The sequence below is a fragment of the Cryptomeria japonica genome, chromosome 9, assembly GCF_030272615.1.
Source record: "Cryptomeria japonica chromosome 9, Sugi_1.0, whole genome shotgun sequence".
Taxonomy (NCBI): Eukaryota; Viridiplantae; Streptophyta; class Pinopsida; order Cupressales; family Cupressaceae; genus Cryptomeria; species Cryptomeria japonica.
The window spans coordinates 302431174-302458965 of record NC_081413.1 but is presented as its reverse complement, the minus strand read 5'-3'; the positions used below and the strand labels follow the sequence as shown (position 1 = coordinate 302458965).

Here is a 27792-nt window from a genome sequence, read left to right as displayed (position 1 = left end):
TTCCAAAACTACACCTATTTTTCTGATCTCAACCATATAGAAATCATTTGTCAGCTAATGGTTGTCTAGCATACTCAATTGTGATATCTTTTTGGTGCATGCTATAATAAAAATATCTGCAACCATCACATTAAATCCTTTGAAATCCTCCACCTCAAGTCCTCTCTCGGCTGCAAAACCCCATACTCCAACTATGAATAGGCTGTAGCTGGGTGTACCTAATAGAGTAAAAAAAGCCCCTTTTGTAGTTCCTCCAACAATTTGGTCTCCTGGTTCAGCATCTTCTTCATGTTTATTTCCTAGATCAATTTCCTCCTTTTCCTCTGTTATTGGACAGAACATTGATATAGTGAACCTTACCTTGACCAAGCTCCTATGACTTGGTTCCCTTGACTCCTTACATGAAAAACATAGTTTCTTTATTAAGATATATAAATACTTGGTGCTTCATTAAATGTGGACAAATGTCAATATGATAGTTAAGACTTAAGTTGGTCTTTTTATTAATTTTCTAGGAAGAAGATAGTTAACCAAGTTATGTGATGTGTTATGCTTTGGTAATGAAACTATAATTGGCAAAAGAAATTTTGTTTAGAAGTTATTAGTAACCTAGGGTGATTATTGCATATTTTTGCAGGGCTGCACTATTATAATATTTAATTATATTTTAGTCACCTATATTTAGTTCCTTGTATAATGGTCATTTAGCTTTTTAGTTAATTAGCTTTTAAGCTTTATTTAGCATTTAGCTTTTTCTTTTTAGTTAATTAGCTTTAAGCTCTATTTAGCGTTTAGCTTTTTAGTAGTTCACTTTAAACGACTTGTTCTTAATTTAGAACATCGTCCTTGTAATCTCTTTATATACGCTTGTATATTGTTGAATAGATTATCCGATTATTGAATCATTCATTCAATTTATTTTTCATGCACTAATATTGTTGTTTGAAATTTATAGCTTTCTGCATGGCTTTGCTTTTCTCCTAGTTGAAGTTGGATTACTTGGAAATTAAATATAAATTCAGCATAAATAACCGCAAAACTTAACTCTTGGCCCTTGGGGTTTTGGCAGATTGTGAAAAAGAGGAAAAAGGCACTTAAAGATAAACAGCTTGGAATAAAAAGGTTGAAGTTGGCACCAGTTACGAAACCAAAGCCAGTGATCCTGTGCAAATTCTTCATGAAAGGACGATGTGCTCAGGTTTTCTTTTCTGTGTTAACAATTAACCGCCCCATTCATGTTTTTTCAAATAAAAGGAAACTAGTATTTTATGTTTTAATGAACATTTTTATCAAGGAAAAACGTTTTTCTAGTCAGAAGGTTCTATAAATACAGATGATGAGTCTGCTTTTAATAGATTATATAGTATACGTGTTTTGCATTATTTCATAATGTTTCTCTAGGCAAAGCTGAATAAAATGCATTTTATTGATATTTGTTATATGCTTCATTAATTTTCCCTTTAGTGTTCATGGTTATCAGGCTAGTCTGAAGCAGACGGTCCTTATTTTATTCCAAACAGTTCCATTATCCCGACCAGACTTGGACATTCAACATTTTCTGTGCTCAATCATCTCTTTGTTATGGTCTCGAATGACTTTTCATCATTGTACTACTCAGTTGTTTTTATCTGACTTCCAACTGTTACTCCTGTTTTTCTTTTAGCAAAGTTTCAATGAAGTCTCCTGATCTGCCTTAGATTATGATTTATCTTATTTTATTTGGCCAACATACTCTCATTCTCCACTTTCCACTATTTTCATGTATCTATCTGGTGACTTTGAATTCTTGTTTATATCAATTTGCAGATCAGATTCCTGAATCAACAAACATCTTGATGAGCAAACCATCAATTTCACCGATTTCTTGGCTCAAATTCTCCCTCATAGCATTGTAGGGAATTCTGTGAACTCAAATTATCTTAAACAATGCAAATCTTAAAGTGTTAATTTCTATGTTCCACTGTGTTTCCAGCATGGGAATGGCAGGCAATGCTGGAACACATTTTTGGGACAGCAGAGGATGGCAGGCCTTTTTTGGGGGGATGACAGGAGACGACAGTTATTAAAAAGGGAAATTTAAGCAGTTTATAGTATAAGGCATTCATTAGAGCAACATAAAACATAGCATGAGTTGAATTGAGACTTTATATGAGAGTTGATGCACATATTAGGAAAATTTTATTGTTTTCTTTGTTAGTGTGCATACGTAGCAGGCACAACAAATGCATAAAGGCTACAACTACAAAATGAAAAAAAATGTAGAAAACAACATAGTAACTACCTCTGTGGCCCTTGACCTTCATTTGGAAATTCTGCATCAAAAACAAACAACTCTCAAAGGTACTCTATATTGATTTAATGAGAACATGATTCATGAAATAATCTTGTTAACTCGGGAGATTTAATGACAATAAAAAAAGGCTGTGGTTACTGAAAGCCACTAGGAAGGGAATTAATGCAGTAATGGACAAAGGGTTCTATTAAGAACTATCCGACCACAGAACCTACAAGTCACAAACAAGCATCATAAAATGGAATTCAAATACCTGCATCATATCCCTGTCATTGAATAAATGAAACACAGTTTTATTACATTAATAGTTTTGCCACTTGGGATTACATGTAGGATAAGACCTCATTTTTGAATTACAATGAAATAAAAGCACAAATAGAGTGTGGTTCCTCAAAACAGAACATTTTGAGGTGATCTACAATATGGTGCTCTTCAACCTTCTAAACTCTTGATCTGCTACCGAACTTGGATGCTGCTAATTCCTCCCTCCTCCTTCGCAATGTAGAATGTATAATCTTAAATAGCAAGCAAGGATGTACTACGTTGGTGCCAACTAGAAATGTGTTACATTGACCTATGCACTTGTGATAAGGACTATGGGTCTAATATTGAATGATTTCACCTTGGATTTGCTTAAGGAACATGTAGATGGCCCCTCTTTTGATGAGTGTGGTAAGATTTATGCTTTAGAACTCAGTGAGAGCTTAATCGCAAACCTCCTTATGACCAATAATCTCATAAATGACATTATTAGTTGGCACGATATTTCAAATGTGTGGTGCTCAAGTCAAATAGGCCTTCTTTAGGTGTATTTGGCAAGTCACATCATATTGATTTATGATTTAACACATAGAAATGATGAAACTTTGTAGAATATACCTTCACAAAGCTTTGAGATCAATTTCAAGGCTTTGTGATGAAAATACATCAATGCGCAGTAGAAAGAGTGTTTGTATATATTCTCTAGTGCGCTGAAAATGGTTATTGCAACAATAAATAACCTTTGTGGTAAGAACAAGATAGCCATGATACTTAAAGAAACTTACAAAAGACAAACAAACATGAAAACAATATTTTAGGTTGATGCAAGATTGTACATTTTAGATGCTTTTCTATTAGATACCCAAGTTATTGAAAAGTGAGCCTCTCACTTGCACTCAAGGTTGTTAGCTAAAGAAAAACCAAAATGATTCATCTCGTTTAGGGATATCCATGTAAAATCTTCAATAGGTCTTGTTTTGCATTTTACCAAGTAGTCTTCGTACTTTTTTGAACTCCATTCTCTTGTATCTCTTCAATTTCTTCACCTTTCTATTTTTGACATTTGTTTTTTTAGATTAAGCTGGGTTTTAAGGACCATAAAGCTTGTACAATCAAAAGTTACAACATATCAGTCACCTTGTAGTGAAATTACAGCAAAATGATAGCTACTAGATAGCTAAAATGAACCAAAAGCCTAAAAGATTACCAACAAACCACTAATACTAAACCATAAAAAGAAGCAAATCCACCCTCACAGAAGGATAATTGAGCTGAAATATAAAAAAAAATTACGACTTTTTCAAGCTGGTTCATCCAATTCTTTTCTCCATTTTATTTTTCCAACTCTCCTTCATGATACTCATACAAGCCAACAATATTAAACATTGACAACATGTCAACAGTCAAATACTTCAAGCAATTCAACTTTCTTCTTTAGTTTATTGTATGTACTACATGAAAATCTTTCTTTTCTTATATATGCCATCACTTCATCTATACCTTGATATTCCATATGTCTCCTTGTCATGTCATCTTTTTCCTTATATTTACCATTTTTCTTCTTCAATTTTTTCCTGACCTCATGCAATTCTTTCACATGTTCCCCAAAATTTTCAGTTTCAACACCTGTCTGCTCTTCTTTTTAGATCTCTTGACTTTGATACATCAGTTGGATTTTGACCATACACTATCTTAAATGGTGCTTTCCTTGTACTCATATTCACTAAATTATTGTATACAAACTTTGCTTGTGTTAACACATTCCAATTCTTTGCCTTTTCTTTTGCTAAACTATGTATAAGCACATGTGTACATCTTTTGTTTGTCCATTTGTCTGTGGGTGATATGTTGAACACAATTTCAACTCCATCTTTCTCTCCTTCCACATTGTCTTAAAGAAATAAACAAAAAAAAATTGTATCTTTATCAGAAACTAACAATCTAGGCAATTTAGACAGTCCATGCAATCTAACAATCTCCTTGAAAAATAAGTGAGCTGTATGTACTACATCATTAGTATTTTTGTATGCTATGAAATCTGCCATTTTTGAGATTTTATCAACTACAACAAAAATTGAATTATATTGTCTTTGTGTTATCGAATAAAATGCTTATATCATCTCAAGGTTTCTTTGGAATGGGCAATGACCTATGCAATCCAACATTTTGACTCCACTTTGTGCTATTTGGCAAATTCTACAATTCTGAAGATGCTTTTCATATTTTTTTGCATCTGTATTCAATATTAATTTCACTCACCAACACTATTGTCTTATCAGCTCCAAAAGAATCAGCTAATCCTTCAATATACTTCTCTTTTATTAACATTTTTCCTCATTGAACTTTTGGGAGTATACAACTGATTTCCCTTGAACAACATATCATTTTCCACTAGATAATTCAGCCAATTGGTTCTATGCACACTTAAAGGTTCCTTATATGCCTTCCATGCTCAAACAAAATCATTCATTCTCAAATTAAATTACTGAAATTCTCATTTCAATTAGTAAATTTTGTTTCCTATTAAATATCACAACTGCTCTATTTGACCTTCCACATTTATGCTTTAATAAAAAAGAATAACTTGGAAAAATCTCAAATTATCTTATATGTCTGTGATTTAACTTACCTTAACTATTCAAGTACTATAATGCTTGGTGATCTCTATACACCATAATTCCTTTAGACAACAAATAATATCTCCACCTTTTCAATGCTTGAATTATGATGTAAAATTCTTGATCATACAAAATACTTTCCTTTTGCATTATTCAACCTCTCATTGAAATATGCTATTTGTCTTCCTTCTTGTCTCAATACTATTTTAATTGCATTATTGTTTGTGCTCATCACCTGTTTGAAATGATCAAAACATTGTTGTGCTGCATCTGACCACATGAAAGATCTCTTTTTGGTCAGATCTATGAGTGGAGCTGCAATCTGTGAGAATCTCTTAACAAATCTTCCGTAGTATCCACACAAACCAAAGAATCCCTTAAGCTGAGAGAGATTCATAGGTGTAGGCCAATGTACAATTGCCTTAATCTTTTCAGGATCAACTCTCACACCTTCAGAATTGATGATATGGCCAAAGTACAGAAGTTATGTCATACCAAAATCACACTTAGACTCCTTGGCGTGCAATGATTCACTCTCTGATGTACTCAAAACCTTCTCAAGATTCTTCATGTGTTCTTCCCAAGGTCTGCTAAAAATCAAGATGTCATCAAAAAAATATTAAAACAAACTTCCTTAACTACTTTCAATAAACCTAATTCATACAAGATTGAAAAGTGGCCAATGCATTAGTCAAACCGAAAGCCATCACTAGGAACTCAAATTGACCAAAATGACAACTGAAAGTGTAATGACCCTTATATATATATATATGTTCATTTTATGGATTACTTTAATCATTTCAGTACATTATTATTATTAAAAAGATTATTATTATTCCCAAATTAATATTAAAGAATTATCCACAACTTATTATTAACTAAATATATATTATTCATTTACAAAGTTTATTATTAATATTATATTACTTACAAATTAATAAAATCATCCACAATTTATTATTAATATCTTTGTTTGTGCCTTACATATATTAAACTTTGTTTATATACCAAAGGCACCAGTATGTATTTAAGGGTCATACGTTGAATCAAAAAGGCATAGCCCAAGGGATCATGTCCCCTTGGAAGGTCATAGCCAATCGGGGTTTTTTAAATACTAGCAACCTCCCTCTCCAGCAACACACGGATAGGAAAAAAGGAGGAAAATACGGAAGAAAAAGGAGACACCAGCCGTAATAGTGGCTGGGAAAAAACTCTTCAGTATGATTAAGTGGGTTGTTAGTGAATTCGTATGATGCTGTCTAACATTGTTAATACAGTTGTGTTTTGATTAACACTACTAATACAATCTAATCTTGTTAATGCAATCCAATATTAATACTACCAAGATAAGTAATATTACAATCAATATCAATTCAATTCAATATTGTTAACCCAACTTAATTCTAATTGTACATAATAATACTATTAATATAATGTAACATAATGGTGCCACTATGGCGTAATGATCTAAAGCTAATACTGTTAATACAAACCGATATGGTATTGCTAAAATAGTACAATACTGTTAATTATGAATATTGTTAATACAAGGCAAAGCTGATAACATTAAAACACTACCAATATTGATAACATTCATTGCATAAATGATAATACAACATAATGCTGCTAAGAAATAATATTAGCAATCAGTATTATAGTGAACATAAATATTTATTACAATATTTCTAAACATGGTAAGGGGAAGGGTGAAAGCATTGTGAGAGGGGTATAGTGTATGAGCATCTTTCTAGATATGCCACTTCAAAGTGGGACAGGATGAGCCCATAGAGGCTAGAGGAGTACAAAGGGTATGGTCTTTGGGTCTAAGAAGAGAGGGTTTCTAGAGCACTTTCCGCAATCTTTCCCCTCTTCTCCACCATGGCTCACAAATACAAGAAGTGAAACCATTAAGGTATTAGGATGATGACTAGATGAGGGTCAAAGGCACTTATTGTAGCTTCCCTACTATCTCCACATGGATCGATTGTTGAAGTGAATCAATCATAAGAGGTGAGAGGTTGATATGATGGAGAGGAACGGTGTAAAGCCCTCATTAGGTACACCACCTCATGATGATGGTTAAGGACCATCGGTTAAGGACCACATGAAGCCACAGAGGATAAGGTCTTGCTGTTGGGCCTAGGGTAGAGGATACTTGGGGCACCTCGTCATGTTTTCCAACTCAATCCTCGTTATGGTTGAGTTTCCATGTAATTGTTGTTATTGGTTGTGTAGATCAAACCTAGAATTGGATGTATTTCATGAGTTATATCTACATTGTTGTTTAATCTCATTGCGGGTTTCAAAAAATAGGCTTATCTCATCTTGTTCTTAAATAATGATTATATCCCTAACTATGTTTGCCCTTGTTTCATTTTGGATTTGTGATTTTTGGGCAAAAACGAGAGCATTTACAAAAAGGGACATTATAGAAAGCTGTCTTTTTGATGCAGGAGCATCCCCAGTTGATGAACAATCTTGCATCAACCAAAAGAATATTTGTTTTAGTTTTGTTTTTGTTCAATTTGGTGTTGCAACTTCTGTGTTTCTTCCGGCATTCTCTGGTAGCTGTTTATTTTTCGTTGCGTATCAGGTTCATGGCTTCCAGACATGTTCTTATTCCTTATCCCATATTTTCAGTTCATGTGGATCTTTTTCCGGCAAGTTGTCACTTTTGGATTGTCTATTTCTTGGTTCTTGGAGCAGTTTTGAGCTTAATGGCTAGTTGGACCTTTCTTCTCTTGTGAAGCGGTTTCTTGGCTTGTGGATCTAATTGGCACTTCATTCGATGTTCCTGAGCCTTTGGCCGACCTTCCTTGGTGGTCCGCATTTCATTCTTGTCTTTGGCGAAGGAGATCTTCACGTTTTGGGTCCGAACTATCTTACATGTTTCATTTTTCTGTCTTGGAGAATGCGATCTTTTGTGGCCGACCCGGATGTGTTCCGGATGCTATATATATTGTTGTAATTGATCCTTGGGAGAAAAGAGAAGATAGATGAGGATTTAGATTCATGTTTTGTAATTTGAACTCCTCTGAAGATCTGGATGGATTGTATTCTGGAATGTAAGCTGTAACGAGGCCTGTAAGCCTGCATGTTTGCCCGCATGTTGTTGGCTAGTTTTGATGAATCTATGATATTGCAGATGTCTGATTTTCCATTTTCTACATTCTGTGTTGTTGCTTGCATTGTGTTACTCGTGCTGCATAATCTGGATTGTTCTCTTTGAGGGCCCTCCGGATTATGGCCGCGTCAAGTGGTATTAGAGCTGGTTGCGAACCTTGAGGCATTCCTTTGGTTGAACAGATCGCTGATTTGAGGTAGGCTGCGAGTGTGTTCAATAGATCGCCGATGGAGAGGCAATTGGAACTTTGTAGTCAGATCGCCGAGTTGAGGCAGTTGCACTGGACTAAAGGAGGAGGTGCCGCCGAGAAGGATGAACCCTAGAAGGGTAGAGCAGATGATGGAGGATTTCAAGAATGAGATGAGGAATGAGATCCGAAACGCGCTGGTTGGTTTGTGGAGGAATCTAGAATCAAAGGATGAGTATGAAGAGGTAGGGGAGGAGCTAGAGGCCGAAGAGGTGGAAGGACCGGCTGATGAAGGAGAAGAAAGATTTCTTAGAGCAGTGGTGCAAGTAAGTAAAATTCATAAAGTTGAGGTTTCTAACTTTTTAGGTATGTTGAATCCGGAAGATCTGATAGTTTGGATCAGAGAGTTGGAGGACTACTTTGAGTTTGAAGATATTAAAGACTCACAGAGGGTCCGGTTTGCACAAACTAAGTTGAAAGGGCATGCTGCCTTATGGTGGAAAGAGTTGCAGAGGGATAGAGTGGAGAATAGTGAGATGAAAATCACCCGGTAGAGACAGATGGTTGCGAGATTGAAGGCTAAATTCATTCCGGGAGACTATCAACTAGAGTTGTTCAAGAAGTTGCAGAACTTGAAACAAAAGGACATGAGTGTGAAAGAGTATACTAAGGAATTCTACAAAGTGATGATCTGATCCTAACATTGAGAGATGGATAGGGAGAAGGTGGCTAGATACATAAATGGACTCCGATTTAACATTCAGGATGAGATGAGTATGCTGAAAATTTCTACAGTTGAGGAGGCTTACCAATATGCTTTGAAGGCTAAAGATAAAGTGAAAAGAAGACAACAGAATAACCCTAGAGGAAAAGAGAGATACGTGGCACGTAGAGGGCAGATGAGTGGCAGTGTGGAGAAGCAGACTACTGAAGAATCAAAATCTAAATGGAGTAAAGAATTGGAGAAGAAGATTCAAAGAAAAGGAAATGGCAGTAGCAACAGGGAGTTTTTGGGGAAATGTTTCAAGTGTGGTGAAACCGGACATAGATCTTATGAGTGTTCTAAGGGAATTGGTAATAAAGGAATGGCAAGGAATTTCATGGCACGTGCGGAACCAGATGTTGGAGTTGCAGATGAGAGTGTGATAGCACCAGAGCAGGGAGAATCCGTTATGTTTAGAAGAGTCTTGATGGAGCAGAGCGAAGAAGAAACCGGACCTACTCAAAGGAAGAATCTATTCTAGACTGTATGCAAATCAGGTGGTAAATGTTGTAAAGTTATTGTGGATAGTGGTAGTACTAAAAATGTGGTATCAAAGGAGATGGTAGAGAAGCTTGGTTTGAAGAGGCTTGAGAACCCTTGTCCTTACAAGGTGAGTTGGCTGCAAGATGATCATGTGGTAGAGGTGAGAGAGCAGTGCTTGGTGAATTTTAATATTGGTCCTTATGAAGATGAAGTCCTGTGTGATGTTTTGCCTATGAGTGCTTGTCATGTTTTGCTGGGTAGACCTTGGCAGTATGATAGAGGAGCTATCTATGATTGTAGAAGAAACATGATCACTATTGAGAAGGATGGACAAAAGTTTACTTTGGCTTCTTTGAAGAAGGAGAAGGAAGTGAAGAATTTGAGACTTGTGAAGAGTTGCAGTGCTAAGAAGTAGGTTGTAGAGGTTATACCGGATGATGGTATGGACTTGAGGAAGGGTGTTGTGGATGAGTCTGTTAGCAAGATGGGGTACCGAATGACAACAAAGTTAGAGTCATGGTGGCAGACAAGATGGATCCCGGGGGAAGGACTAAATCGGATTTGCAGAAGAGGGGGAGTGGTGGTAAGAGACAGTGTGCAAATATGAAGCAAGGAAAACGAGAAGTGGAAAATAAATTGGGGAATTCAACTGAGTTACCGGAAGGGGCAAGGAGGAAGAACTTTGCAGAAAAAGAGGACATTTGGATAAAAAAATGAGCATGGGGTCTACATCCTGAATCCTTTCCGATGTTCATGAGTTGCTTCTCATGGAACATCTTTTTTTGCTACCTGGGGTGCTTGATGCAGGAGCATCCCCGGTCGATGAGCAATTTTGCATTAACCAAAAAAATATTTCTTTTAGTTTTGTTTCTGTTCAGTTCTGTCTTGCAACTTCTGTGTTTCTTCCGACATTCTCCGGTAGCTATTTATTTTTCATTGTGGCTTCCAGACGTGTTCTTATTCCTTATTCCAGATTTTCAGTTCATGTGGATCTTTTTCCGGCAAGTTGTTGCTTCCAGATTGTCTATTTCTTGGTTCCCGGAGCAGTTGTGAGCTTAATGACTAGTTGGAGATTTCTTGGCCTGCGGATCTAATTGGCACTTCATTCGATGTTCCTGAGCCTTTGGCCGACCTTCCTTGGTGATCCGCATTTCATTCTTGTCTTTGGTGGAGGAGATCTTCACGTTTTGGGTCCGATCTATCTTACACATTTCATTTTCCTGTTGTGGAGAATGCGATCTTTTGTGGCCGACCCGGATGTGTTCCAGATGCTATATATTGTTGTAATCGGTCCTTTGGGAGGAAAGAGAATATAGATGAGGATTTAGATTCATAATTTGTAAATTGAACTCCTTTGGAGATCTGGGTGGATTGTATTTTGGAATGTAAGCTGTAACGAGGCCTTTAAGCCTGCATGTTTGCTCGCATGTTGCCGACTAGTTTTTGATGAATCTATGATATTGTGGATGTCTGATTTTGCATTTTCTACATTTTGTGTTGTTGCTTCCATTGTGTTAGTCATGCTGCATAATCCGGATTGTTCTCTTTGAGGGCCCTACGGATTATGGCCGCGTCACTTTTCTATATCCTCTTTCCTCATTTTGATCTGGTGGTATCCTGATCTCAAATCAATATTAGAAAAATAGCAAGCATCATCCAACTCATCGATCAACTCATCAATGCGAGGAATAAGGTACTTGTTCTTGATTGTCTTCTTGTTTAGAGCTCTATAATCAATGTACATTCACATTGTGCCATCTTGCTTCTTAACCAACACCATTGCAAAAGCAAAAGGGCTCTTGCTAGGTCTAATGTGACCCATCTCTTGTAACTCTTTTATGGCCTTTTCAATTTCATCCTTATGCCTCTTTGGATGTTTGTAGGGTGTAATAATTATTGGTTTAGATCCCTCCTCTAACTCTATGAAATGCTCTATGCCCCTCTTTGGTGGTACTCTAGGTGGCATACTATTGAACACCTCGGTATGCCAGGATAGCAGTTTCTACATGGATAGATTTGTAATATCCCGGATAATTTTTTTTTGTTTTAATGCAATAAGGATTACAACAAACACCATAAACCGTTAAGGTTAGAAAATATACTGCTGAAAGTAACCCTTCCACTTTCTGATCACCAAGAGCCCAATGTGGGAAGGTGAGAGGATACGGTGATAAGGGGTTCGTTAGCTCACTGATCTGCTGGAAATTATAATGCAAGTACAATACTGGGCGGCAAGCCAACCCCTTCCACTTTTCAGCGGGATGAAGATCAAGAACTTGGCGGTAAACCAGCCAAGGGAACAAAAGCATAACCAGAACCAAATCACTCTACTGCTTATGCAGCGGGAGGACTTATGCATAAAAACTATCACTCAACCGCATATTTCGGCGGGAGGACAATACCACTCCACTTATTCAATGGGAGGACAAAAGTACAAAGAAATTACAAACACTAAGGCGGCCCAGCCAGCCTCTTCCACTTATGCAGTGGGGATTACAATGAGCACTTCAAGTTCAATAAGAGGTTAGTACTAATAACCAATGATACAAGATGATTACAATGAAGTACTTTAAACATTCAATCAAAGACTAAAATTGATTTCAGGCTAAAACATAAAATAACAAGTTCTGATATAAAATACCAACCTCTCCAGAAATGGGCCAGCAACACAACAATGCACACAACTCTTCCGAATCTGCTCCAAAATGCTCACGAACTTAGGTGAACAATTGCTATGACCAAGGTGAACCAACCAAGAGCTCAAACCAGCACCAAAATCACCACACACAAATGGCACGCAAACCGAGGCACTCCAGGAAAGGTACGACCAGCTGAGAATTTCGATTTGCTCTCAAAAAATCCAATCAACACCAAATCCAACACCCTTCTAGAGGAATGATTGCCTCTCCAGTATGCTTCCGACGAGCCCCTACCCAAAAGAAACAGACACTTAGGCAGAGATCTATGAACAAAAATCCGCTTCAGCCACTCAAAACCAGCAACATAGAAAACTCACCAAAACTCTACTGAAAATCTTCACACCAAAATCCACTCTCAACACACCCACCAGCTAGGTACTATATTGCAAGTACAAAACTGTGCTAGCTAGGAAGCCTCAACTCCGAAGCCCAGTTTTGCTCTCCATTTCGGCAACATAACAATGCAAATTCTTTAGATGATTGAAATGAGAGCCCAAGGCTCTTATTTATAACTTTTCTGCTCCGTAAATTCAAATGCAAATGCGCCCAAATACATCCAAATTACATGCCACTTCATTACACCCCAAGGGTGCCCCGACACATTTGAAAAAATATTAAATAAGTCTCCTCAAGGATGACATCCCCTTCCCTTAGGCAAGTTCGAACTTTGCCTAGGACAACAACTTGCAAACAAAACATAGAATGATGCTCATGAAATAAGTTTGATTTCCCTTATGCCATTGACTTAGGAAAAATTGATAAAATCACTTGAATAAAATAAACTTCTATTTCCCAAAGTCGTCCAAAATAATATAATTAAATATGAACCTTAGAATGCATTGTTAATATTTAATAAATCATCTTGCAAGCCAAATATTGCTCAAAACCCAAATGAATTGAGGACCGAAGTGCCAAACCATCCAGTGGACTGAACTGAATCCCCGAACTGCCCTGCCATAAATAGAACCACCTGAACTGATACTTACCAAAAATTGTAAGTCAAGCAATATAGCTCCGAAAAACATAATCTTCGCACCTAGTGACAGAACATGGAAAACTCAGTAAGATAGCACCATCCAAACAGTCAACCCCTAACTTACTAAAAATAGTAAGTTCATGCTGCACCAACGTTTGAAACCCTAATTCACATCCTTAATAAAGTTGCTTATTCGATTTGCCTTATAAATGCCACCTTTCCAATAAATGAAATTGCTGTTGATAACTACAAATTTTAATCAACTTCAGTCGCTATTGTTTCACAGATGAATTTCTATGATGTTAATCAATCAAAAAGTGAAGTTGGCTATATTGATCATGAAGTCACCATCTTCCATTTATGAAACCGCTACCTTTGCTTGTCAGTTTTAGTTGACTTTGTCAAACATAGAACATGGATGAAGTCGTTCTCATCGCTACTCCTTAATTTATATTGCTTATGTCTTTAACCTTTGTTTTATTGTAACAGGTAGTAACAAGGTTAGATCATAAAATAGAAGGCTATGAATTATGAAATGTGGAACTAATTGTAAAAATGCATAGTAACATGGTAATGCATTCAGTAATTTATAATAATAGTTGGAAATATGACAACTTCCAAGTAGGGGACATCACAATTGGTATCAGAGCTTTATCCTGCCATCCTGTAAAAATATAAGTTAATGCAACATAGCCAAAAAGCACAAAGACCCTTAGAGAGGGAAAGAAAAAACCTAGCAATAAACTCTAACCCAAATCAAAACAATAATATGGGTGAACCAACAAGAGATGAGATGAGAACATTTATGGAGCTAACAACCAAAGCATTAATGGATCAAAATGAAAGAACCCAAGTCTTCATGCAAGCCTTGCAAAACATGAATACTTCAATTAATAGTACTAGGACAAATTCCTCTAATGGGAGGGACATTAGTACAAATCATTCAGAAGACAATAGTGGATCATCTACACCTAAGGTGCCAAAACCTTCCTCCCTAGGAAGAAATAATATACTAAGGGAGGAAGAAGAAATTAATCCTCTCAATAACAACACTGAGGAAATAGCAGAAGCATACACAAACTTAAAACCTGAGGTGAGAAGAATCATATCATTGAGGGAATTCTGTGAAGCAAAAAAACATGAGACCCCTGGGAGAGAAAAGGTAACTCTTCCAAACTATGATGGGTCTGATAAAATCATAGCCCATGATTGGTTGCAGAAACTAAACACTTATTTTGCCCTTAGCCCCATGACATAAGAGGTTGCAGTCCAATTTACTATCCTACACTTAGAAGGCTTAGCCCACGTAGTAGTGGCACCATGGGATTTGTTGACGTGTTTTTATGACTATGTCTAACACAGAATAAAGTTACCAACGGTCACCTTACTCTCTCTTGATCAAGATTAGTTCGTATGCTAAGATTGCACAAAAAGATCAAACGGCTAACTCCAAGGTTCCTTCAATGCGTGGACGTGACTCAGTTGGTTGATGGGTTTTTTGTTAACCCAAGGGGCCTTACGTATTCTCACAATTTTCTCTAACTCGCGGGTTCAAGGATTTTCACGCGAATGATTTGCAATAAAAGCTCTATTTTTTAGATTTTTGGATTTGGAATATGCAGAAAAGTAAATGGGTTAGGGTTTAGAAAACTAGGCTAAGACTAATCTAATCCTACGAATAAGGAGACAAGATCACTTATGCAAAGTCTAACCACGCTTCGCTTTGGCAACACGACACAACTATACGAAGGCGGTGCAATCTTTAGAGGGTGTGAAGGATTTTCAAATCACCAATAGAAATCATCAAATCGAACAATCTCCACTGATAATTGAAGTTAAACATACACATATAACAAAGGCTCAGGCTAACTTTGCACAGTATGCAACAATCAGCTGCACACCAAAAGTGTGAGCACGAACTTCACAACAAGTAATCCTATCAAATCCAGTTCATCTAACAACATGAAAGCAAATCTAATCTATGAAGAGAGTGAGACCATGCGAGCTTAAAAAACAACACAAGAACACACCAACAATGGAACAATGTATTAAGTGTTTGCTTCAAAAACTCTTAGCAACAATCTCAGACAATAATCTCTCCTCCTTTACAAATTCAGGGGGTCACCCCTTTATATAGGCTTTTGGCTTTGGCTACATGCAAACCCTAATTAGGGTTTTCCCAAAAAGATTCCCCACACATGATGCAACAAAGTGGGAATCAACAATAAATGGCCATTATGGCCATATACAATTAATTACATTTTGTCAAAAATGGATTCACTGTGCATTGAATGCACCGTTATCCACCAAGTTTGCCCAACATGCAGTAAATGTTCCTCCATGCAAAATCACCCATCATGTCATAAATGTGCCATCATCTCCACGTGCGATGGCTACATGCAAAAAGAATCTGTCATAATGCCTTAAATGTGATGGCTACATGCAAAAGATGCTCCATTAATTCATCATGCGTTGACTTGGCCGCCACTTGGTGAGAAACCCTTGGAAAGAGAAAATCCCTAGAGAGAGAAAACTTTATTTGCGAAGAATTTTCCTAAGATTTTGTATTTTCCTTGCCTTGGAGAAGATTTTTCATCAATTTTGCATATTTCCTATTTTTTAGGAATTTTTTCAGATTAGGGTTCCAAGGTCCAGAAGAGAGAAATTTCTCTCACGAATCCAAATCTGATTTTTTTTTGAAATTTGGATGAATTTTGATGCCTGAAATGGGATTTTAAAATTTTTTTCCCAAGGGGAATTTTCTCGTTTTGTTCATCTTTGATTCCTTCCTTGCCTTGGAATTTTCATCTTCAATTCATCCTAGCATAGAGTTGACCAAAGCAGTGATAAGTATATGTTTGAAAGGAATTAACGTATGAAGTGATATGCAGCGATTATGTCTTACGGAGATAATATTGTCATCACTAAATGTCAGCAATAATGTCTTGAGAGCAATGCTCAGTGACTACTCCACTTGGCAGCATGATTTGGTAAGGATCTCTAACAACAACATCATTAAAGAAAATTGATTATATTGATTGATATGTTCACATGCAATATCAAGAGTTGATGTCTATATTAATAAAACAACCCGGTTATGAGCAGCAATCAGATTAAGAAATGTATTTAATAAACTTACGTCTGTTGAGAACAAAGATAAAACAGGTCAAATTTACTTATTATCAAGATGGTTGATTGGGTCAACTATATGAGAGACGATTAAATTATAATGATCGATCTGTTTAAGAATCATCAATGATCAGCAAAATCATTAAGGAAAACAAGATTCTGATTTGTTAAGTAACCGATCAAAGTATAACCAAAAGGTGCGATTTAGGATAAATTAAGAATACGTGTCTATTCAAACATCGTTTCCCATCATATATTAAGACCATCGAATTCACCTGAGATGGGGGTAATTAGGCCAGGGAAGGATCGGGCTATATGACAATTGATGTACAGCAGCGAATAGAAGAGTATTCACGGAGGAATATATGAAGCCACGGGAAGGCAATCTCAGTCCACGTCCACCTTCTATCCAACATGGTACGCGTATACAATAATCGTAGAAAGTCAGGAGGAGTCGTCCAGCATTAGCCTATTACGACAATCACTAGATCACTGCCAGTACAAGCCTCGTATCAAATAAGAGGATCAGGTTTGGGCGATCAGCAACAATCAAACTTACATATACACTAAAGGAAAATATCGGCAACATCATACACTCTCAGTTAGTAGCAAATATCATGTGAATATACATGAAGTAATATTAGGAACAACAGTCAATACATATACATACTGTAAAGGTTAAGATTATCTTCATGATAAGAAGATCATAAATGGGTCTTCAATGGGGAGATTTCTGAGTATAGGAAAGTCAATATATATTAAAGCAGGAGATAGTGAAGAGTTTTATGAAGACATATAAGGAGTGTTAGACTTTGGAAAGAGGCTATTATAGTTATTACAATAAAGCAAGATAAGTTCTATATTTCACATTATTCTTAAGGTTTTGAGTTAAAGATTATAATAAAATATATTCAGTTTTGATAAGATTATACTTATTAATATATTATAGATATAATTTAAAATTAAAATTATTGTTTCATGACTAAAATATGGAAAATCTCAAACAGGGACATTACATACATGTATGAAGTAGCATGTCCATTCTCCACAATTGCAAGTCAATGCTCTTGTTTTTCTACACATGTAATGCACTCCGAAATTCACTTGTGAGCCCATTTTTGCATCAATTTATGCCTTCCCTTGTCAATCTTGTTTGCACACATGATCTATCAAACCAACAAATCAAGGCATGGTAATTGTTTTATAACAATCTCATCTTGAATAAGGTGTGATGGGTTCTTCATCAGTGAACAAAAGAAGAGATACAATAGTAATTCTGGGGCAGCCCAAGGGTCAATAATCCTCATGAAGTTATCTAGTGACAAAGTGAATCAAGGATGGAGAAAGAACACAATGAAGAGAAGGATTTCCCTCCTGAAGAAATGGTACTACCCCAAGCAAGAATATAAGGTTAAAGTTCGTTGGCCAAGGACACAAAGATCATTAAGGATGCAAATTCCCTTTCCGGTTCGAGATGTCTTCACCAATCTTGAATGCTTCAAGTTCTAAAATCTTGAAGTAGCATGAAGATCATCATAGACAAAGGATGATGTAGTTAGAGTCGTCTTTTCGGACACATGGAATGGTTTCAATTGTGCATTTGTAATTTTATTTTGACAAGTTACATGTAAAAACAAGTTTTGTAATTGCAAGTGTCACTTTTACTTGCATTTTTTTTGTAAAATGTAATTACATGTAAAACAACTACAAGTTGAGTTAAATTATGACTGTAGTTGGAATAAGTCATGGTGGTCGAGAGAATTTCTCAAGTTAGTTGGGATCCTCCCACCTTTTTTTCAAGGCGCCTCTCCTATAAATACTTGAGGGGGTCTATTGTAATCGATATCTTTTGGCAATGCAACAAAATTCTGCCAGTTTGTATGTAAAGACTTTGAGCTTAGTTGTAAATCAGATTGCAGTCAATTAAAAGAGGCAAATTGCTTTTAAACTTTGTGTTGATTCAAGGTGTATGTGACGACATTTTCTAGAGATTGATTGTGAGTTTTGAGGTGTTATACAAGAGGGATTCAAGCTCAACCTTGCAGACTTTGAGTTGTTTATTGCGTTTGGAGTTTTAGATTGGTTTTTTAGATTTGATACTGCAGACTTTAAGCTGCTTGTCACGTTTGAAACTATTGTAGGATGCTCAAGCAAAGGGGGTAACTTGCAATCTTTGTGCTTCTTTTATTTTCTATGTATGTGCATAAGAGGTGCATCATGTAGTTAGACTTTGAGCTGCTACATACTGTGCTTGGTTAACAAAAAATCATTTAAAAAGGTTGATAGGAGAGTAGATAGTTGAAGACTTTGAGCTTTCTTTTTGTTTTCCCGTCCCAGAGAAGCAACAGAGGACTTTGTGCCTTAATGGAAACTTTGCTTCTTTATTTAGTTTATTTCATTAATCATTTGTGCTTTCAGCTGTGATTCTTTTCTGAAAAAAGAGAAAAGAATAAGTGTCTTTTCTGGAAAAAGAGAACAAGATAGAGTTTCACCCAGATTTAGAATAGATTTAGAGTTAGAGTTTGTTTTTGAATTGTTGAAGTAGAAAGCAAAGGGGAGCCTTCCCTTTGAAATTAGGAGAGTATTTCTTACACACTGTGGCTGGAACCACAATTTTGTATGCCTTCCCAGGTGTACAAAATTTTCAACCAACACAATATTAAATCAGCTTAATAGTATTAAAAATATCATTAATATACTCATTAAAATGATGGCAATTTACAAATGACTGACTATGTGCTAACAGTCGTTACTGGTCTTACACAATTATGCATTAGGGTAGCAGACATTTCCAAAATGGTAACCGAGGGTGTGAAACAAGTGTAATTAAGAAAATCGTCCAAATTAGGAATGATGGTTAGGGATGGGTGACATAAATGGCTTGTGTGCTATCTCCTGTAATCACTGTCGGTGATATGGGCACACTCAAACCTATGGAGCTAGGCGGAGTCGATGCCTTGTACTTGCATCAACCAAACACAACAAATACTTGTGCATATACAGATATTTATAATACCATATAACTAAAATGCATATAAAATCTTTCCTTAATTGGGGTCACATTACAACATGGACAATAACATAGTATCTCATCAAATCAATTATAATAGCATCAACACACCATCATGCAACCACATCATCATTAGTATATACTATAATCAAAGTACCATATAGTATAATCCATATGTCATCATATAACATCATGTCATATCTTCATAACATCATGCATATATGATCATGGCTAAATCTACGAGTACAACCAACTATCAACATCAACGATGATATCTATACTAACAAAAGAATATAACTATAATTAGGATGCCCCACATGGATACCAATACAAAAGAATAACATACACATAGTCAAAGTACATCATATATAGAGTCAAACTTGGATCAAAATAAAGCAATGGTAGAATACAAACACAAGAGGCATTGCACAGCAACACAACGGGAAATACATGCTCGACCTTGTTTTGTTGACACTCCATACGCTCTCTTACATGTTACACCGCATCACTCTTAAGCCCTTTCCATGAAAAGTGCTCCATCAATTACTTGTATGTCTTGTAAAAGCTCGAATAACCAACATGTCATGACCCGACCATAAGAGAAGATGTCAGCAACAAGACCATACAATTTTCATGTATGAGAGTCACAAACCCACAATTTGGTCAGAACCTACTACAGTGAACAAGTAGAGATCTGTTGTGACCTTTTCACACATCGCCCCATCGCTAATGGGGACCCCATCTTCTCCCGCTTTCTGCGTTGTTAGGTTAGGGTTTTGGTTGCTTAGTGGGCAATTTTGTGTTTCTCGTGCCCGAGTCTCGGAGTTTTGATCATGCCTAGTGCCGTCTAGGGATTTTTGAAGATTAGGATCAAGTTGCAAACGTTGATATTTTAATGATCCTAAGTTTTGTCTGAGTGATTGACCTTTTGAGCATTAACATGTTTTTAAACACGCGCATCAATGATTTTAAAGTGCCAAGGTATTCCAAGACCTTATGGAGTTGTTTTTCTCGCTCCTAAGGTATTATTTAAGTTGATTTCGCACTTTATCCCAATAATTTCCTAGCGTTCGCTCATTTTTTTGGAAAATTTGCCTAAGTCTAGTTTAATTTTGAAGTTTCTAAGCGATTTTGAGTGGTTAAAATGCCAAATTCCTAAGGGAAATCCATATTGCAAGGGTTAGAAGGTCAAATTCCATGCTAGAGGTGCTTTTCCCCTCATATTCCAGACTACTCACCCTTTTCCCCCACTCAAAATCCACACTACACATGGGTTTCCCCTGAAATCCATACTGGCTATGATTTTCCACCACTGTTTATCTATACCTGGATCGATTTTCCCTTGGAAGTGCTAAAATTTGGCTAAATGTTAGGATTTTTCCAGACTGCCATCGATTTTCCACCAGGAGTGCGCACTGGAGTGCGGACTATAGTGTGGACAACGTTGAGGATGATTCCATGCCTGGGTCAATTTTCCACAAGGATATTTTGTGACGAGTTAGTGTGGATTTTGTGCAGACTCTCAGTCTAGACCCAAGTTGATTTTCCACTGAGAGCATTTTGATGAGTTTTAAGTCTGGATTTTCATCCAGACTAAGGTCGAATTCCCACCTGGGAGTAATTTTTGCAAGTAAAGTGAATTTGGAGTGTGGATTTTCAGTCCAAACTGCCATCGATTTTCCCTTGGAGTGTTTTATGTGCATTTTGATGAAATTTTGCATGGATTTTTATCCAAGCTAGGATCGATTTTCCCTTATGGGGAAATTTTTGACACTTCAATGATTTTTAAAGGGATTTTTTAATCCCAACTAAAGTCGATTTTCCCCTGGAGGCTCAATTTGGACTTAAATCGAAATATTTAATAAGTGAGTCCCATTTTATTGTTTTTTACCAAACAAGTATTTAAGCAAGTGTTTTATCACACATTGCTTGTGTGGTGAAAGTGTGAGGTAAAAGCAAGTATAAGAGAGGAGTTTTCCAGCATTATTTTATTATTAAATCTGCCAGGTGTCTCCATGAAAGGCGATTTTTCTCCCTTATTGGCGAATTTTGGCAAAGTGCTGAAGTGAAGTGTTGGGTTGAGGATTCTTTCCTCCTCCATTTTTTCTAGCTTGCTGTTCTATTCCCATTGCTGCCATTAAAGACCATTTCCAGATTTAGCGATTTTCCAAGTTTGGCGATTTTTCCAAGCTTGGCGATTTTTGGTGAAAGGTAGCGATTTTGTGTTGGGAAAATTTTGCGATTTTCTCCTCCATTTTTTGCTTGCTATTCGACCTCCATTGTTGCAGATCCGAGCTGCCATTGATGACATTTTTAGAATTTAAAAAATGGCGCTATAGTTGGAGAAATTTCGATTTTGGTTTTGGAGGGGTTTGGTGCCACATTTTGGTGATTTTCCATGCATGCTTGGTGGCTGCCATCATTCCCAACTTGCTGATTCGCTTCAGATCTGAGGTCTGAAAACTCCATTGTTAGGCGGCTGTCCTCGGAAATTTTCATTTCCAACCCACCTAACCACTTTGGCGATTTTGTTTGGAGCTGATTCTTTAGCTATTTTCCATCATTTTTCAGGGATTTTTAACTACTTTGCAAGGTGCTGGTAAGTTTGAAGTAATTGATTTTCAGACTTGTCCTCAAAAATTTATTTTTTACTAGCCACACTTACATTCCTGAATATGATTGTTGTCATCATTAAAACTGATTTTTATCGAGTTAATGCACATTTTTGAAGATTACATGTTTTAAAAGTCTGATTTTCAGGTTGTCTTCAGAATTGTTGACCTCCATTGTTGACTGCGGAAGGTGTCTTCAAACATACTTTGTGTGAAAACACAACCTTTCACACCTTTCCTTAGTCATCATTGATCCGGTATACTCCTTTGCATTTTAGCTTGCATATTTTCTAAGCATAAGGAGGTATTAGTGAATTTTATAGAGGGTTTCCATGCCCTAGTGTTGTCACACTTTGAATCTAATTGTCAAAATTTACCAAGTGTATGGATTATTTTCCTGACTCCATGCTCTAATTGGCTAAAATCTTTAGAAAGTTAGGAATTTTATGAAGAGCATTATTTATTTTCCTGTCTAACTTCAAGCTTCGTACAGGTGCGGTGTCGAAGTCTGGATATAAGGAAAGGAAAGAACTATTGAAGATGCTGGAGACTGGATTTTATCCAAAACTTAAGATTTCATCCAGATGGAAGGAGATCACAGATACAAACACGCATTTCCTAGACTTCGACCAGATGCAACGACGTATGTTCGGAGTCGGAGATCAAGTTCCTTCCCCAATATATGCGAACATTATGAAGAGTGGTATTTTTCATGCCACTGGATTTCCACAGTCCATACAGTGCAGTGAGCTTATCCTGGAGTGTGCACGGTGTTACGATCCGCTTACGCGAATGATTAAAACTCCTAAGGGCATTGTTATTGCCTACCTTGCTGAGGATGCTGTTGCAGAGGTGTTTGGAATTCCACGTGGAATGGACATGAAGGATGTGACCAAGGATGAATATGAAGAAAGATACACGAAGAAGATGGGTGTATGCAAGAATTTGATAAACAAAGAGTGGATGATTAAGCCTAGGTCTCATCATTCCAAGGCTCCCAAGACGCTCATGTGCATAGACTTCAAAGAGGAGTATAGCGACTTAATATTCCTACTCAACAGAGTGATGGGGATGTCGTAGGGAGCAATATTCGATGGATGAATGTTCTACTTTATCCAGGATTGTCTTAGAGGAACATTAGTAAATTGGTCTAAGATTATAAGTGATAATTTGGACTTTCAATTGAGAAATGTAGAGCGGTCCAAGTCATTCGCCATGACTTCTTACCTAGTATACCTACTTGCACGGTTTGTTTCATACAGAGGATTAATATGCAAAGGTGAAGTCGGGAATGGGCAAGGACAATTCAGGAGTCATGAGTGCTACCCTCAGTTGAGCATGTATAGAATTGAAGAGTATAAGAGAGTGAATGATGCATTCACTATGTATATCACACGGATGCTGCATGGCGGAATCCACAGAAGATTGTCCAAGGAGGCAACAGAGTTAATAGAAAAATATGGATCGTGGTATATTCAGTTTCCCACTTTCACATACTTTAGGATTCATGGGTTTCAATTTGAACTCTACAGACTTCCTAGGTATCCGACCGACAAAATGGTCTTGTTGGAAGTGGTGAGACAACTTCTAGAGTTCGATGTCATCCAAAGAGAGAAGCACAAAACGGGCATGACATTCCCTATTTCTGTTGGGAAGACGTCAGAGGTTTGCCAATCTGCCATAGCCGCCAGCATTGCCAGTGAGGAGCTTGCATTCTATCGATTTGCTACATACAAGAAAAGAGAAAGATTCGATCCAGACAAGAAAGTAGGAAGGATCAGGGGAGAGAAGTTCATTCACAAAGTTGACATAGAAGATTATTGGGCCAACCTGATGGATGAGCAAGCAGTGAAGAGAAGAATGTGGTCCAGAATGTCAGTGGATTTTATGAGGAAGTGTGGACTTTTCCTCATTCCTGATCAAGTGTTAGATGACAGAGATCATACGCATCCACAGTATGAGAGTGAAATGAAGAAGGCAATCCTATTACCTAATTCGTCAAAGTTAGAAGAGATTGACCTGAATATATTGATGAGAGAGGTCTTGAGTTTCTCTCGTGCATTGGTAGATATACAGATGAATAAGTTAGTTGATATGGGCGTTCCCTTCACTTATGAAAGGATGAAGCCAGAAGAGTCTACTTCCGAGGAAGATCAGAGGACTATTAGTGATGTCAGGATTCATGCAGATGAAGAGAGTCAGGCTCCCAAGAGAAGGAAGAACACGCTAGGAGAAGTCAAGGCCAGAGGGAAGACGATTGAGGAGGTGAAGAAGAAACAAAAGATTGTCATTCCTCCACTTATCATTCCTTCACCCCCTCCCAGTGTCTCATCAATCGAAGTGATTGAAGTAACAGAGCAGAACAAGGAGACCCAACAGTGTTCCAACACAGTGATACTACCAGGGAATACTCAGGAATTTCATGCCACAATGACATCTGCACCTCCGAATGAGAATGATGATCAGCCGGGATCCCCTACTGTCCTTTTGGAAGTTAGTTTGGGAAATGAGGTATATCATTGGACCAGGAATAATCCTGATGATAATGATGATGTTATCTCGGCATTGAGAGGACTTGATCGAGAATTATGTCTCGATGATGTTATGGAGATGGCCGCTATTCCTGAATGGCTGATGAAAAGTATGGAGAAAAGTAAACAAATGATAGAGGTACAACCTATTGACGACATTGATGACTACCTAGCTAGGAGTGCTAAGGAGAAAGATCCCAAGAGAGCGGAGATTTTGTTGCACATAGCTAGAGATGAGACAGGAATGCAGATTGCACAGATTGCTGTTCCTATTGCAGGTGTGACAGCAGACATTGCTACTCCTATGGATTTTCAGATCACTTCAGTTGCCCTTGGTCGTACATCTAGAAAGCAAGAATTTCAGGAGGTTGGTGAAAACCTCAAGGCAATCGATGCAAGGTTAGACAGAGAGATTGCGGAGAAAGAAAGGTACAAAGAAGAGAATATCAGACTTAGAGAGTATATTGCAGGGATAAGGCGTGAAGATCTCACCCTTATTTCCCCTATTGCAGTTGACCATGGAATGCATTCACACTATGAGGCAGTGAGAGGTACACTCTCGGAGGTGGAAAAGTGGATTGAGAATACAAGAAAGTAGGCAGATGATTTCCTTACTCAGTTCGTCCATGCATATGATAGGACAATAGGGCTCGCATTCAGAATCCAGTATTTGGAGGGAGTTTGGGAAGAATTCTGGCCTATTCAAGACAAGACTATTCCACGCCTCCAGGCTTTGAAGAAGATTCCTAATTCCACCTTGGTTAGCGAGAACATTGTGCACAGTGGAGATAGATACGATTTCCATGGCTGGTATTGTTCATTAGCCATGAAGAAATCAACTTATGAGAATGCCCAGTCGAGTTGTATGGAGATGGAGGGATTGATTCAAGACACATTCAGATGAAGATCCTTGCCTCGATTGGGGAATTATTGGGTGTTGTTGTTAGTGATGCTAGTGGTTTACACTTAGCCGAATTAAGAGACAAGATGAAATTTATGTATTTTTGCCACTTGGACTCTTTGAAGAAGAGTCAAATAGATGACTTGGTCTCTTTGTTGATTCATGTTCATAGTTCACAGAAGCTCATGGCAAAATGGGAGAACACTTTGGATGCTTGCTCGGATTAACTGAACGTGATTGATTTACAACAGGATACCTTGCCTAGCATTTCTATGGAGAAGTTAGATTCAGTATTGGCTAGATTCTTGGAGTATGCTAGGAGAGAGAGAGATGCAGGGAGGAATTTTCTAGAAGATTCCCTATTTGATGACTAGGTATCTTTTCATTGGGCCATATGTAGGTGGAACCATTTTTGATGTAAACCCTAATTAGGGCAATTCTAGGGTTTTGTTGGCATGATCTTGGCCGTTGATCTTGGATCAATCTTGGCCATCCATTTTGTAAGAGACTCTATATATGCCTCCTTGTCTCTCATTTGTAAGAGAGAGTTTTTGTAGAATTGTTGGTATATGCTGCAGCTATTTGAATCATAATCATTGTTCAATTGTTGGTGATTTTCCTCTTCAAGTGTTGTATTTGCATTCATGGTTCTCAATTCTTCCAAGTTAGATTAGAATTTTAGTTTAGAATTTATTTTCATGTATGTTAGATTGAGTGGAAGATTTGTTGAACTCATTTGTGTGGAATCCTTAATCCATACCACTAGCCTCTTGCCGCTCGTAAGTGCGCCTTGCGTGGGCAATTGGAAATTTAAGTAAGCTTAACTTCAACTATTACTCGTCCCTTGACAAACATCAACTTGGATGGTGTCAACATTTGATTGTGATAGCCTGAAAATCTATAAGTATACCTTAGACGATTGCACTAAGCTTGTGTCAATACCTGATTGTGAGACCTCGCCTAGTTTGATTCCACTTAATCCATTCATCATTTCCTACATTCCTAGGCTTAGAATAGATTTCCTGAACCCTATTTCTTTTGCCCATTTTTTTTAGTAAGAAGTAAATCCAGAGCCATATTGATAAATCTTAAGTTGTCAGCACACCTATTCCGCATCATTCATGATAATCCAAACATTTGCGTAAGTCCCCAAGTGAACACAACAATTCACATCGACCATTGAGTTACCCACTCGTGAAGATCTGACATGTAGAAACCTTGGAATCATTTTAGTTGATCTCATTCTTAGCATCTGAGGTGATTTTGTTCAAGAGAGGGTAAATTATCTTGGTAATTTATTTTGTAATGTTATGTGCCTAAAACACACATCAACAAGATCCAAACACAAATTGAAGGAATTAAAGAGATAGCAAAGGGATCACATGAGCAATAAGTAGTAATTAATTTCCAAGTGGTGCAATCACCCCTAGATTAGTTAAGGCCAAGAGGCATGTAGCCGAGAGACACTCTTTGTAAAGAGATACCAAAGGAAAAGACATAACTCTCCAACGTCAAGAAGGTATAAGTATCCATTCCCAGCATCCAAGAAGACCATCAAAGAAGGAAGAAAGAGAGTTAGATACGAGTACAACAATCAACAAAAGCAGATCGATATTCATAACAATAGGATCAGTTCATAAATCAGCGTAAGGATTCATCCAAAGAACAAATAATAAGTAGCATCGAAGAGAAGAAGAAAAGCATTTGAGCAACGAAGAGATTGACAATCTAACAATAAATTTATACAGCAGATTTGTATTTTGTTCAAGCATTTGGTTCTTAATCAAGATATTAAACTGGCAATGTACATTCTTAAGCATACTTTATACCTATTTGGGAATTCTAGGACAAAATTAAAGTCCTAATAGGGGACATTACAATTGGTATCAAAGCAATCCTTCTTGCCACCCTATGAAAGGTAGTTAATGCAACCTAGCCAAAGGGCTCAAAAGGCTTTAGGGTTTTTTCTTTTTGGCAAAAGGCCATATATTTTGCCTTCAAATTAGGAAAGGATTCGTCTTTCAAAATTCTGACTAGTTCATGGTCTCTTTTTGGCACGAGGTTTGAAGATTTGTTTCAAATGGATAGTGTTTTTTAGCAATTTGATTTGCCATCATTCTTTTTGTTTTGCGGAGGCGATCTCTAATTGATTGGAGGTCTTCACTCTATTTGTAGACCAATCCACAGAGGATAATTGTTTGCATC

The 27792-nt window shown here is 37.2% G+C and overlaps 1 protein-coding gene across 1 annotated transcript in view; it reads left to right on the top strand.

Annotated features, from left to right (window-relative positions):
• Positions 1 to 27792, top strand: part of LOC131079588 (uncharacterized) — a 194329-nt gene that overhangs the window by 105500 nt on the left and 61037 nt on the right. The window contains exon 4 of the mRNA XM_058017580.2: positions 1070 to 1198. Within this exon, the coding sequence (XP_057873563.2) occupies positions 1070 to 1198 (129 nt within the window). The remainder of the gene's footprint in view (positions 1 to 1069; positions 1199 to 27792) is intronic.